This window comes from Miniopterus schreibersii, assembly GCF_964146895.1.
Source record: "Miniopterus schreibersii genome assembly, chromosome: 10".
Classification (NCBI taxonomy): domain Eukaryota; kingdom Metazoa; phylum Chordata; class Mammalia; order Chiroptera; family Miniopteridae; genus Miniopterus; species Miniopterus schreibersii.
The window spans coordinates 70,705,318-70,719,544 of record NC_138110.1 but is presented as its reverse complement, the minus strand read 5'-3'; the positions used below and the strand labels follow the sequence as shown (position 1 = coordinate 70,719,544).

Below are 14,227 nucleotides of genomic sequence, written 5' to 3'. Positions count from 1 at the left end.
GGTTCTGTTTTAGCAAGCGACACACTAACATCTGCATGGGACTTTAAATAGTGACGTTTATTAAAGCACTTATACTTGCATTCTGTTAATCCTCATGACAGCTCTGAGAAGTAGGGATGATTAGGTGTCTGTTTTTTCAGATGAGCGAACTAATGCCAGAAGGTTTATAAAACCAACAAATACAGCCCTCTCCCCAAAACAAAAACAAAAACAAATCCCAAACCCAAAGAAAGCACCTTCTTGTTGGGGTATAAAGAAAATGCTGAGATATGGAAATTAAAGGAATAAATTTGATGCCGCCAAGGCGCACATACATGGCGCTATTGTACAATGTCGTCATAAAGCTGTAACAACACACTATGGACTTGTAATCACCACAAACGTGAGTACCAACAAAGCCTTAGATATTATTTGTCACTAAGTCTGGCTCACCGAGGCTGTTCCCTTTGGTTTGGGAAGGGCTGAGAGGAGCAAGATGGCCTGGCGGGTGATGAGCATCCAGCTACCAAAAGTGCAAGCGTGGAGCCCACATTCTGGTGGCCGGCGCAGAGCTAGTCCTGGTCTGTCACAGGCGTGGCTCCTGAATTACTGAATTACTAAATACCCAGAATACTCGAACTATGTGCCAAAAACTAGAACCAGGCTTAGGTGACAAATACGCTCTGAGAACTTGTTCTTGGGCCTGCCCTAAATTCAGAGTCTCTGGGATCTGGGGAAGCTGCAGATAAGATCCTGTGAGAACAGGCCACGAGGAAACAAAGAAGCCAAGCACAGTCTTCTAAGCAGAAAGGCTGGGTGCAGTTCGAAGAGTGTCCTCCAGAAGATAAGAACTGGACCTTTGGCTTTGTTCTTGCTTAGCTGTACAGGACAGCACTGTTGCTTCTGCCAAGGCTTCCTACTTCCTTTTCTCTTATGCAACCAAGCTTTTGTTGAAACATGAACACGCTCCTCAGCACCCTGTTTCCTCTCTGGATCCAGGGCCCATGGTCCTGGCTGGGAGGAATGTCAGCTTCCACTTTTCATATGCTGCCCAGTGTGGTTGGTGGTTCATCCATTGTCATCCAAAGCTCCACAAACCCTACCTCTAGCTGCATTTAGAGACACCCTCTGGTTTTCTATTCCATGGGCTGAACGCCAAAAATATGTTCCTGCCTGCACATGATAAGCACTCAACAGCTATTGCTTAAGTGAAAATATGGTTGGGTGATGATGAAATGCTGCTGGTTATTTTTTATAATTCCTTGGTCCCCATCTTCTCTCCCATTCTTTTTGTTTTTCCAGAGATTGAAAAATCCAGTTTCATCCTTCAATACTGAGCTCAAATGTGAAATACTAAGCAACAGTTACTTAAATAACTGTGAACAATGATAAATAAACTATTTTTACTTTTAAGTCTGCCCCTTGTTTAGCCTTTGGGGGAAAGCATTATCATGATGGCCAGCTTTGGCAAGCAAAACAAATGTTTTTCTCAAAGTCACATTTATAGAGTCTCTTTTCCACAAGATCAATGAGTGCATTTCTGATGCATTGAAAATTTGATGCTTTAAATTTTGCAAAGCAGTTTGGGCAAATACTTTGTGGTTCTGGTTTTCTTAATGGCTCTGTAAATATGTGGGCAGGTGTTGCATGGCCTTTGGTATGTAGAAGAAGCAAAGGATCTTCTTGGAAGAATGCAGAAGGCAGCTGGGAGCAGAGGACCTAGACTGGGTTTGAGAGTGAGACAGGTACTAGGGCAGGGCCTATGTACCTTGAAGAGGTGGTGGTGGGAGGGCAGTCATACTTGCAACTCTGACCTTGGGGACATGGAATGAAGACTAGGCAGAGCCAAAAGCATGAGCACAGTGTGTCCTATGCACTCAGGCTCCGGGCCCCATGTAGCATGTAAAGCTTTGATCCTCATGAAAGGGCCTATAGAATTGGACAAAGTACTGAGATGGGATCCCTAAGTGAATGAAGTCAATGCAGGAAGGTAAGATGTAATTCAGAAAACAATTTGGAAGCTCAGTAGTCAGTGCTGGGATCCTGAGTCTCAAGTCAAGGTCTCAGCAAGGTCAACTGGAGTGAATGCTGACTCTATCTGCTGGGTCCAACTGCCCTGACTCAAAAAGAGTTACATGAGAGATGGAGGCTACTAAGTATTGCCCACATCATTTTATCATCCAGGGGGAAGCTGGGGGTGGAAAAGGCCAGAAATGGAGGTAAAGTGCATTGTGCTTAAAAATGGGAACTCTGGAGTCTGACCTCTTTGGTTTAAATTCCAGATCTGCCTCCTTCTAGCTCTGTTTCTAAGCAAGTCACCTCATCACTTTGTGCCTCTGTTTCTTCTTCTATAGAATGGCATAATCATAGCAGGTGCCTCCTGCGTAGTTTTGAGGCTAAAATGAGTTAGCACAAGTAAAAGTCTCAATTATAGCAATAGTTCAATACTATTAGTTACTGTTAAAATATACAGGGGCAATTGATGTATTTCTTAAAGTAAAGAACCTAGTTTGGGAACCCAAGTCATACCTTGGGATCTAAAAGGTCACGGGTTATAAAGTAGTCTAAGTAATGTTTATAGGTCTGACCTTGTATTCAAATAGCCCTCAAGAGCCCTCTTTGTGCAGATGAGGTGGGGCTCAGAGTTTTCCCACTAACACTGTACTCTTTGTTCTTGCTCCTCTTGGCCACCAAATGCCTCTAGGTAGAGCCTTGGTTCTCCTACACATTTTCTCCCCCTGAACCATTTCAAATTCTTGGCCTGCCCAGCCCACTGACCTCATGGCAACTCTCCTGGCTGAAAGGACTACTTCTCTTCTCCAAGGATAGCTCAAGAAGCCCTTTGTGGCTAACTTGAGGACAGAGATGGCCTACAGCCTCACTGTTTCCTGTGTGGTCCTGCACCAACAACATTGGCAGTACCTGGGAACTTGTCAGAGATTCAGAAACTCAGATTCCACCCCAGATCTACAGAGTCTGCATTTTAGCAAGACCCTCAGTGACTCCTGTGTACATGAAAGTCTGAGAAACATTGCTCTAGAATCTAGATCATATGTATTTACCAGTAAAGTGAGCAGATTTGGCGGGGGTGGGGGGGTGGGGGGTGGGGAGGAGACGACACTCAGTCTTGATATATCCAAATCTCCAACAGAAGATGTTGATCTTTCCAGAGAGTTAAACCTTACACAAGGGTTTGAGGTCCTGGCATGCTCAGGGTGTTAATATACTCAGCCCAGAGGATGTGTTTACCAAAAGCAGACAAGTGCCCCAAGGGGCTCTGGCCCATTCCTTCAAATACACTAAAATCCTAGTGGAGATCAAACTTGGTCCCTGGTTGGAGTTGATGCCTTAGCTTAGGGTGTGCAATGGCTGGAGAGTCTGTTTTGTGCCACCTAGTGAGTCACAAAAACAAACTAAGGTTTGGCTGTTTCACTGAAACTGCCCACAGTAGAAAATATAAGGAGATATTCTTAGCATTGAGCCAGAGGAATTCAGAGTCGAACTTCAGCATTATGGGTTGAAATTCAGGCTACTAACAGGATAAGCCAAAACACTAGACTGATTTTTACACATGCGCCCACAGTCCTCTGGGTCCCACACATGGCCTGAGAGTAGCTGGAATTAGCTAGAGGGTAAGAGCATTAGCAAATGCTGTACATGCCCTTCTTATATCTCTCAGTCCAGCTCCTTACTGCAAACACAGGCCGTCCTTGGTTCAAGAATTTTTTTTTTTCAGGCTGTGGGAACAAACTCAGGCTGAGTAGGGACAGCTTTCAACCAACCACAAGCGTGAATTGGTGGATAAACACCCCAGCTCCCTTACCCCTGAGATGGAATAACACTGAAATCTGTCTACACAGCCGCCCAGAGTTCTTTGGTAGGACTGTGCTCAACTTGTCTGTTGTGGTAACCTGCTTGACAACATGCCCTTTATTGGCAGCCTTTCCTTTTCTGTCTTCATTCTCTGCTCACCTGCTGGTGCTTCCCGGGATCATTTCCTGATTAAGTGACTGTCGGCCAAACCCTTGTCTCAGTGTCTGCTCCTGGGAGAAATGAACCAAGACGAGAGCAACAGGCTTATGTTTGATTTTGACTTTCATCATTTGTCAGCTGTGTAACCTTGGGTGGGTCATTTAATCACTTTGATGATTGGTTTTCTGTCAATAAGTATGAATAATGAAGAGAACTATGAATCTGGGTTTTTGTTAAAATTACATGAACTGGTTGTGTAAAGAGCTTGATGTATTTCTTGGCAGCAGCAAATGCTGAATACATGATGGCTATGATCTCAATAACTGCTCACATTTGCTATCCAGGAAGAACTAACCCATGGTGATAAAGGATTCTGGTACCCAGTTTTGAATTTAGCACCACTGCAAATGAACTTCTGAGTCCTTAGGGCCTTTGGTTGTTCTGATTTTTTCCCCTTTCAGAACTTTTTCTGTTTAGTTTTATTTTTTCCTTGTTTCATTTTGTGGGAAATAAAGAAAGAGAAATGACAAATAGCTTGGTCAAGCCTGTTCACAAACAATTCAAAGTTTATTATGATAGGTAATAAACTTAGGCTTAACTATATCTTAGGTATATTTTTTCCATAAAGAATTTCAAAATTCAGGGGTTCAGGATTTTGATTTATTTAGAGTTGCTCTAAATAACAAAGGTCATCCTCTGGTACTGATCTACATAAAATAGAACCTCTTCTCTTCCAAAAGTCAGGGCTGTAACCTTAAGGTGTAAGCAGAGGATGCAAAGTGGACGAAGGTCCAGGGGAGCAGAGCATGTGTAGAGTTGTATGAAAAGCCAGAATCCTGACATATAAGAACATTCTGGTTTTTAAGTGGCCATCCTCCAGAACCTGTCTCAGAAGTTATTAACTTCTTCTCTCTGGGCTGGTTGCTTGCCTCATACACACACAGGAAGGCAACTCTCTACAGGATGTACATCTCTGCAGATCGTTACACAATCTTCACATTATCATTCCAATCTGCGTGGATGCATATTGAGGAGTAAAGCATTATTGCTTATTGAGGGGTTTAGTATTATCGTGGGAATAGCAGAACAGGGAAGAGCCAGCAGCAACCGATGCCATACATTTTGCAACTCAATTTAATCCCTCCCCTCCATGTATTTTCTCGCTCCCTGACTTCTCAAGTAAGAAGTCTGGAGGTTAGGACCTTGGAGGTACCACTGCTGTCAAAGGTGCTATTTTTGTGATGTAAATACAATAGCATAGAGAGTGTGCTCATGGATAGAAGTCCTACTGAGCACATTGGTGGGTGGGAACAGGCTTTGTGTATCTAAGGACGAAAGTGTATTAGTTTCTTATTACTGCTGTAAGAAATTTGCACAAACTTAGTGGCTTAGAAACAACACAAATTTATTATCTCACAGTTCTGGAGGCCATAAACCTGACATGGGTCTTACTGGGCTAAAATCAAGGTGTTGGCAGGGTTGCTTTCCTTTGTGGAAGCTCCAGAGAAGAATCCGTTTTCTTGCTTTTTGCAGCTTTTAGAGGCTTCTGGCAGTCCTTGGCTTATGGCTTTCTTCTATCTTCAAAGCCAGAAATGGCCATTCACATCTTCCTCACATCACATCTCTGACACTCTTCTTCCTTCCTTTTCCACAGTTAAGGATCTCTGGGACTCTACTGGACCCATGCAGATAATCTCTTTATCTTAAGTGACCATGTGCATAAAGTAGCTGTGTTGAAGGACTCAGGCTCTACTGAGCCATTCATTTTAGAATGAGCTATTCATTCCAGATTCAAAGAAGGAAGAAGTAGGAAGTCATCCTTGGGTGCCCAGCTTCAGCCCCAGCAATGGTGGCCAGGGAAGTTATATAAATTATCTATTGTTATATAACACATTATCCCAGAACTTAGAGGCTTAAAACAACAAACATTATTATCTTGTAGATTTTACAGATCAGGAATTTGGGAACCTTAGCTGGGTATTCTGGCCCATGAAACTTGTGAGGCTGCAGTCAAGATGTTGGCTGGAGCTACAGTCATCTGAAGGCTTGAAGTGAGGCCAGGAGACGAGTCAAGATATTCTTCTCCCATGGTTGGTTGGTGCCTGAATATCCTCATAAGTGTGATCCAAGAAAGGAGAGGCAGAGGCCATAATGTCTTTAAAACATAATCTTAAGAGTGACACATCATCTCTTCTACTGTATCCTTTTAATCACACAAACCAGTCCTGAGACAACGCAGAGTGGACTATACAAGGGGACTATATAAGATCATTATGTTTAACTATATCTATGGGTGGAACTACAGTTGAATAATTGTCAACTGTTCTTTATTGTTCCCCAAGTAGATGAAATATTTGATCACCAATCACCTGTCATGCCAAAGAATCAAAAGGGTATAGCATAACTGTGCTAGTGCCATAGATATTTTCTGTGGTCTCTTAATACATTCATTTCTTGAACCCCTAAAAGATGTCTACTCTAAACATGAATTTTCAACACTCAAAATAATTTGAGTATAGGTGTGACAATCAATGGTAAATGAAACAGAACTGGAGGACTATAACTTGGCTTATCAGAGACTAACCAAGATTGAATGTTTGATGCACAGTAAAGAAATGGAGACTAGATATTTTGAATTGACATTGACCTGGCTGTCGTAATTGAGCTAAGTTGGAGGGAACCTCAAGTCTGGTTCTTCCAGAGGATGTGGTTCTGAACTCGACTCCCGAGTATGCATATTCGCATAGCTGCTGAAGGTGGTTCAGGAAAGGCATAGCCAGGCCTCACCCCATTCAGCAAAAGCAGGAGATTTTTCATTAGAAAAGCTCTACAAGTTAGAAAGGAGGTTCACTTCAGAATTCTCCCACTCATTTGCTTTGCTTCCCGTGTGACATTTGTTCTTTGGTTTGATATTTCTGCGAGGTGAACATAACAACTGGAATGATTCTTCCTCAGTCCTCTGTCACTGTTCTTCTCACTTTGGTCTTTGTTACGCCATTGGAGCATGAGGGTAGTGCCAAGGAAGAGAGAGAGGAAAAATTAGAGAGGACAGAAAAGCAGGAGGGAAAGGTGGTAAAAAAGAGAGAGGAAACAAGAGTGTGTATGTGTGTGCACGCACGTGTACACACACAGAAAGAAAGGTAAGTTCCAATGAGAGTAATGAATTAGAATCAGAAACTGAACCAGGAGGACCCTTGCACACCATGTAGTTCAACACCCTTATATTACAGACGAAAAAACTGAGTACGTGAATGATTAAAGGATTTGCATACGGTGATGCAACAATCAATAGAACAATAGAACACAGGTGTCCTCCACCAGTTCCTTTTAAGTATTTCTTAATATTTCCCATGCTGCCCCATCAAGTCAGTAAGAATAAGTAACCTCTGTCTCCTCCTCATCACCCAGCCACACAAGGCAGAGCCTGAAAGATCGTTTCAATGAAGTTGAATAGACTACTTGTGTTGGGGGCTGTATCTGAGAACGCAGTGGATGGGCACAGTGCAAGGCAGCTTTATGCTAAGGAAGGTCATGTTTTACTCGACTATAACATACGACTTAAACAGGCCTCCACATTTCCCCAAGGCACAGCAATAGAAAAGGAAGAGTGATAACACTCCTGATAATTAAATGGTGGCCCTAAGAGATCAGTCATGTCTTCAGAGGCCATAATGCAAGACCACTAATAACAGTGACGCTAATGTGTTTGGATTGCACTTAACAATCCGAGTGTCCAATGCACTTCAACCATTTGTTCTGGGTCAGCAGAGGTTAACAAGCCAGTAGTGAACATAAACATAATTGTGTTTCATTAGGCCAAGCTCCCAGTTTGAAGAGCAAGGACAAAGCCCTATCGATCATTTTCACTTTCTTCTAGAAACAAGTGGTACATGTTGGCTAAATATAATGACACTCACTGTTGTGTTTGAAGATCCTTATGGTTGCACCTGACAGTCGGGCCCCAAGCACGAGAGACGCATGGTTTAACTCATCACTTAAAATGAGGCATCCCTGTTTAGAAAACAAGCATATAAAACACAGGTCAATAAATAAAATTAAGGAAAAACAACATGTGGAAACAGGAACTTGAAACATAAGTCCACAAACCCACTTCAATTTTAAATGCCCGGAAGTTTAACCTGCTGTCTATATGAATAAAATACTATATAGCAATTAGCTGATGGAGACAGGCATTGTTTTAAGGGGTTACATCTTCAGTCATTTGCATATAATTTTCAGCAGAAAAAGTCATTTAAGATTTTGGTTAAGCAGCAGCTATTGTATAAAGAATTGATGTTTGTCAGGAAAGCTAATATGCTTTGGGGTGGGTTGTGGACTTGCTGGGGCCTATCAATCCCATACTGGATTATTTGGGACAATTTTGGTGTGTTCCTGCTGAAAGGCAGGGGTCTTTTTTTGCTTTCTCATTTTTCACTGTATTGACATCCATGTAGCAAGAACATCACTGCTTTACAGTTAAAAACATTGCATTTGGAAAAGTGTGAATGGCAACTCAGTCTGAGGCATGTGAAAAGCCCAATCTAATTTACTGCTGGACTAAGCCAGTACATTTATTTAAAAACCTGGACATCCACTAGGCTTTTCCTCAGAAAATGACCTTCTGAGCCACACCTCTAACAAAGAGCCTTCTCAGAGTTATAATTCTTAGGAAAAATACAGCAGAAGACAATTATGTTAACAAATTCTCACCTTTCCAACTAGTGCAGGGATATTCATTGAGTTAGTTGCAAATCCCATCCCAAAGACCATGGCTGCTTCTACATTCAGGAACTTAGCCACAAGGTCCTCCAACTCTTTATGCTTATTCAAGGTCCCTGCACATGAAATAATAGGATGAGTGAGTCTTCTCTCTCAACAAGTCCGAGAATAAAAACTCAAGTACATACCCATCACCAAAACACATAGGTAAGAGTGTGCATAGCAGATATACTTGCTATGGTCCCAATATAGAAACAGCCCAAATGTCCATCTACTATAGAATGGACAGATGCATTGTGGGAGTATCTATATAGTAGAATTCAACATAGCAACGAGAAAGAACAAGTCACTGCCCCCCACATCAACATAAAAAATTCACAAATTTGTGATAGAGTGAAAGAAGTCAGACACTTATACATATACTCATACAGGTTGTATGAGTCCATTTGTATAAAATTTACAAGCAGATAAAACTAACCTATAGTGTTGGAAGTCAGGATGGTGGTTTCTTTTGCTGGGAGCATGAGAAGAGCTTTGAGATTCTCTAAATGTTCTATTTCTGGATCTGGGTGCTAGTTACACAGGTATGATTGCTTTGTGAAAATCCATTGTGCTGAATAGTTGTGATTGGTGTACCTTTCTATATAAATGCCTTATAATGCAGTAAAAATTACAAAAATGCCACAAAATTTCTCTCTCTCTGTACCCTATATCCCACAAATAATTAAGTTATAACCCCTCTGAAGTTCCCCACACTCAAATGTAAACAGATCCTATGACTTTCACAAATACTAATAACTCTAGTTATAATTTATTGAACCTTTGGAATCTGCTAGATTTCAAAGCCCACTATTTAGGTGTTAGGTTATCTCATTTAATCTTAATAGCCCAATAATGCAGGTATTATTACTTTGCAGGTAAGAAAGCTGAAGTGTAAAGAGGTCACAGAAAAAAAGCAACAGAGATAATCTAGTCTAACTCCAAAGTTCATGTTTTCATCACTTTACTCTCTTTTATATGCTTACTCTCTGACCCCTTTCTATACATAATCCCTTTATGCCTGACTGAGAGCAAACCCAATGCTCCTATATTATTCTGTTTGCCGCCACTATAATTTCTAGATCTGCACGATCCCATATGGTAGCCTCTAGCTACAAGTGGTTAGTGCAATAGAGAAACTGAGTTTTAAATTTTATTGAACTTAATTTAAATTTTAAAAGTGAGGCACTGTAAAAAATTTCCCACTAAAGACAACTGAATTATTTTGATAGGGTTATATTCTACTTATTTCACTTTACTCAATGAAAATGTAGTAGCTGAATTGAGATGTGCTATAAGGGTAAAAAATACACCATTTGTAGGGCTTAGTACAATATCTTTGATGTTTGCCAGCTGCATAATACCCTAGAACATTTGCTCTCTCTTGATGAATGGGAGCCCCAACATGGCCTAAAAATAGAACAGCTATATTTGGGCTTAGTGTTAACTTTAACTTGTTTAAAACAACAACAACTTCTTCACACAGCACTTCAGCAACACTTCTTGCACACGTGAGTTTGTGAACCACATTAGCTATGTGACCTTGGGAAAGTTACTGAGACTTTTTGGACTTTAGTTTGCTCCACTATACAAGGAAGTTAGATTAAACACTAGGGACTTTGTCAACGCTCAGTTGTGATTCCATTACCCTTTCTCTACTTTACTTCAGTGAAAGAGCAGAGAATTAATTCTGGACATGGTGCATGATAAAATGGCTAAGTTTTATCTGGTAGCATGGAGGGAAATTAATTTATAGGCCCTTGTGTAGTCTTTCAGTCCCCACTTTTTACTTGTAGAGCTTATCCTACTCCTTCTTGGCTTACTACAATATGTTCACACTACACAGGGTGTCCAGCTGGTATAGAGCTCAAGAAAATATAAACAGGTGTTTGCCCTGAAGGAGTTGGAAAGACACATGAAATAAGTAGGAAAAAAATAGAAGAAGCCTGGATAAATTCCTTGACTCTGCAACTCAAGTCTTCTTAATTCTGCTAGTCAATACCAGGTGAAAAGTCGTATTTAGGTTATGTCCTGTGTATTAGAAGAAACATAAATGCCAAAATGATAAAAAATGGCCTTGATTATACCACCATCTAACTCTTTAGAATTATAAAGAGGGTATGGATTAAATGGGTAAGCATCACATTTCTGTCAAGTAGTAAGTACTCTTGCCACCCCAGATGCTCCCATTCCCAGAGATAATTGCTTGAATGTGGGACGTTAGTAGTACACATTGACAATGTCCTTGGTCTTCCTCAAGTTTGTATCAGTGGCTTTCAAGGATATACCCAGGTGGCTATGTCAATGAAAGTTCAGCAGTGTCCTTAGTATATTTGGATGGGACAGGGATTTTGGTCTAAAGTAAGGGAGGCTAAAGTTTGATGTGTGCTAACATGCACTGGATTTGGAAATCTGGACAATGGCATTAAATCTACAGGGTTCTTCCCAGGTTGCTATGATGCTGAGTATTTGTCTATATCAGCAAACATTTATAGAGGGCCATGTGGTCTCTGTTGCAATGATTCAACTCTGCCTTTATAAAGTCAAAGCAGTCATACACAGTACACAAAAGAATGGGTGTGGCTCTGTTGCAATAAAACTTCATTTATGAATACTAAAATTTGAATTCCATATAATTTCACATGTTGCGAAATATTATTCTTATTTTTATTCTTAAACTACTTAAGACTATAAAAAAATTTGTAACTTGGGAGCAGTAAGAAAACGGGGGGCAGTTTGGTGAGCCCTAATGTAGATGGTCTTTGGTTTTAGCTATGAACAATATGGGATAGTGCAAACAGCTCTTCCGTGAGACTCAGGAGGACTAGTGTCTAGTCTTGACTTCTCAACCTACTCACTGTGTGAACATTGACTGGCAAGTCATTAAAAAAATCTCTAGACTTCATGTATATGGTATTTGTGTGGGTGGAGAGAAGGTAGTAGCTAATCTACAAATTCTAAAATTCTATGAGTTCTAATGTTGTTCGATTATCCCAGGTATTACTTTGCTGGCAAGTATTATACTTGTGAAAATTATTGGTATATTTTGTTGAATTGTTATGCTTGCTTGGCTCTGTTGAACCTACAGGGCCAAATCCCACATTTGTAAAAATATCCCTGCTAGTTGAAATTTGGCTGGGCTGTAATTTCTATCACTGTCAAGAGAAGGCCAATTACCTTGTTAGAACTATAACAGGTATTAGGAAATTTCCAAAAGGCTTTCAGAAACCAACATACACACTCATTTTCCTACTTCTAAACAATTCCTCTGAGAGTCCTTCTCCTCTTACAAATACTCTTAAATGAAAATAAAAAGGCTTGAGAGAAAGGCAATGAAATCTTATTAATCAGATTTTACAATAATTTTGTCTGAGAAGAATTGGCACTATTTATGAAGATGGGGTTTGCTGTGTAAATTAAGAAGGTAAAACTAATTGAGGTGGGGATATTTAATAGCCTATTTAATTGAATCTACTGCTTTAAAGCATGTTTATAGCATTGATTTGCATAAAGCCATGTTAATTAAACTTGCTTTTTAAAAAGAATGTAAGATCTCTACTTGGTAATAGTTTCTTAGAAACTGCTCATTCCCATAAGAACTTGAAGGCCGTAAGATGATATTTATTTGACATAGGCTTTGATTTCAACATTTTGCAAATTCAGGCTGGCCCCTTACTCAGTAGCTCAGGTTAGCAAGACTGCACACTTCCTGGATCTAGCTACAAACATTTGAGAAAAAACACAACAGCCTTGATAATTAGATTTGAATGATAGCAGAGAATTTGTCCAGAAGATGAAGAGGGAGACAGACCATCTATTGATTAAGGACAATGTTCTCAAACTTGGAAAAAAAAGAAGAGACATTTCAGCAAATTTGCACATTTTACCTAACATGAAAATAACAGCTGAAACTTGAGGATGGAAAGTAATTACCTATTATATTCAGTTGTATTGATTCCTAAGCCAATGTGTCCTTTCTGACTTTTAAAAATGAAAACATTTGAAGGCTACTTCTTGAAACTGCAGTTATAATTTGAAGGAATGTTCTCAAATAAGCACTGTTTAGGTATGCATACTATTCAGGTTTCCCCAGTGAGATGGATCAAACACAAGGCCTTCCTTCTCTAAGGAAGAAAAATCTACAAGTAGAGATGCACTTTTATTGGCAGTTAGTCTTGTGGCAGTCCATGAGTTTGCTTTGCTAGAAGTGAACTTCTTACTAATAGTTGCTGGCTGAAACCATGGCAGCATAAAGGGCTTATAGAACACATACACACATACACACACACACACACACACACACACACACATATTCAAATAATATACTCCTACTGCTACACATCTATTGCACACCCTTGTAGAAGAAAAATGGGGCAGGGGAAAGAAAGAAGACAAAGCTTCTCTCTAGTTTGCCTGAGTTGAACCTTTCCTGGTTTTGGAAATCTGGACCCCCAGTGTGTTTCAGGTGGGCCATGTTCAGATATCAAAACCAACCATCTTCACTGATTCTCTGTAGTGTCTAGTACTTACTTTTCAGTTTTTACTGATAGACTCGATCTCCTAAGCATAGATGGTGTTCACTTCACACAAAATAAAATACATCTTGAAAATTTTTAGACTAACTTGGTTAATATTCTTAGCCTCTGGATTGATCTGAGATGGTCATCCTACAGATAACCAGAAGTCTAGATAATGGATACCAGCTGGTCTGAATAGGTGACCATTCTTTCCCTAGTCCTTCAAGGTAGTCAGAGGGCTATCCAGAGGTTTGATATATATCCAGGCATTGATGCAGGCCTGGAAAGTTCAAAAGTTTAAGTTCCCAGGCTAGTTAAAACAGGAATAGAATTGTATCCTCAAACCTCAACCTATTTGATTGTAATAGTTTAGCAGCTTGGGTGTAGTGATTCCATTGTATTTTTTCATCCTGTTCCTCAAGCTTAAACCAATAGCTCGCAAACCTTAGCTACAGGTTGTTGAACCTACCTAAATATTTCCTCTTGATATTCTTTTTTGCTTAATTTTCCTATTTTGAAATATAACTTCTGTGTTCTTTCCCCCCTAGGACATTGGAAACTTTTTTTGAAAGGCTGAGAGGTATTTTTTTTTAAGTGATTAAACATTCTTAAACTTTTACTTTTGGTTCCTCAAGAAGCTATTTGGTTACTAAAAATTAAGTCTCTGCATTCCCAAGTTTTTATCATTAATCCATTTACACTATTAAACATTTTCTTAAGACTATATAACATACATTTTCCAAAAGTTACTTATATTTGTTGGAATAAATGGCATTCAAAATTATGCTACTAATTCTTGTATGTTATGTTAAGGTTACTATTTATGCGGCAGAAGTATTTTGAATGTACTCTGTTTACTTATTTATTTTGGATTGCTTATATCCTTGCTTTCAGTCCTTTTATTTGCCTACAATTAGTGTGGACGACTTCTATTTTGCTCTCTCACTGTTTACTTGAAAACTGTTGAAATCTTCCTAGAGCTTGAGCAGGAGAGCTCAGTG

The 14,227-nt window shown here is 39.9% G+C and overlaps 1 protein-coding gene across 1 annotated transcript in view; it reads right to left on the bottom strand.

Annotated features, from left to right (window-relative positions):
• SPTLC3 (serine palmitoyltransferase long chain base subunit 3) overlaps positions 1–14,227 on the bottom strand; it is a 109,278-nt gene that overhangs the window by 51,770 nt on the left and 43,281 nt on the right. Inside the window, exons 5-6 of the mRNA XM_081148207.1 lie at positions 8,662–8,786; positions 7,869–7,962 (exon numbers count right to left, since the gene is read on the bottom strand). Coding sequence (XP_081004333.1) covers positions 7,869–7,962; positions 8,662–8,786 — 219 coding nt within the window. The remainder of the gene's footprint in view (positions 1–7,868; positions 7,963–8,661; positions 8,787–14,227) is intronic.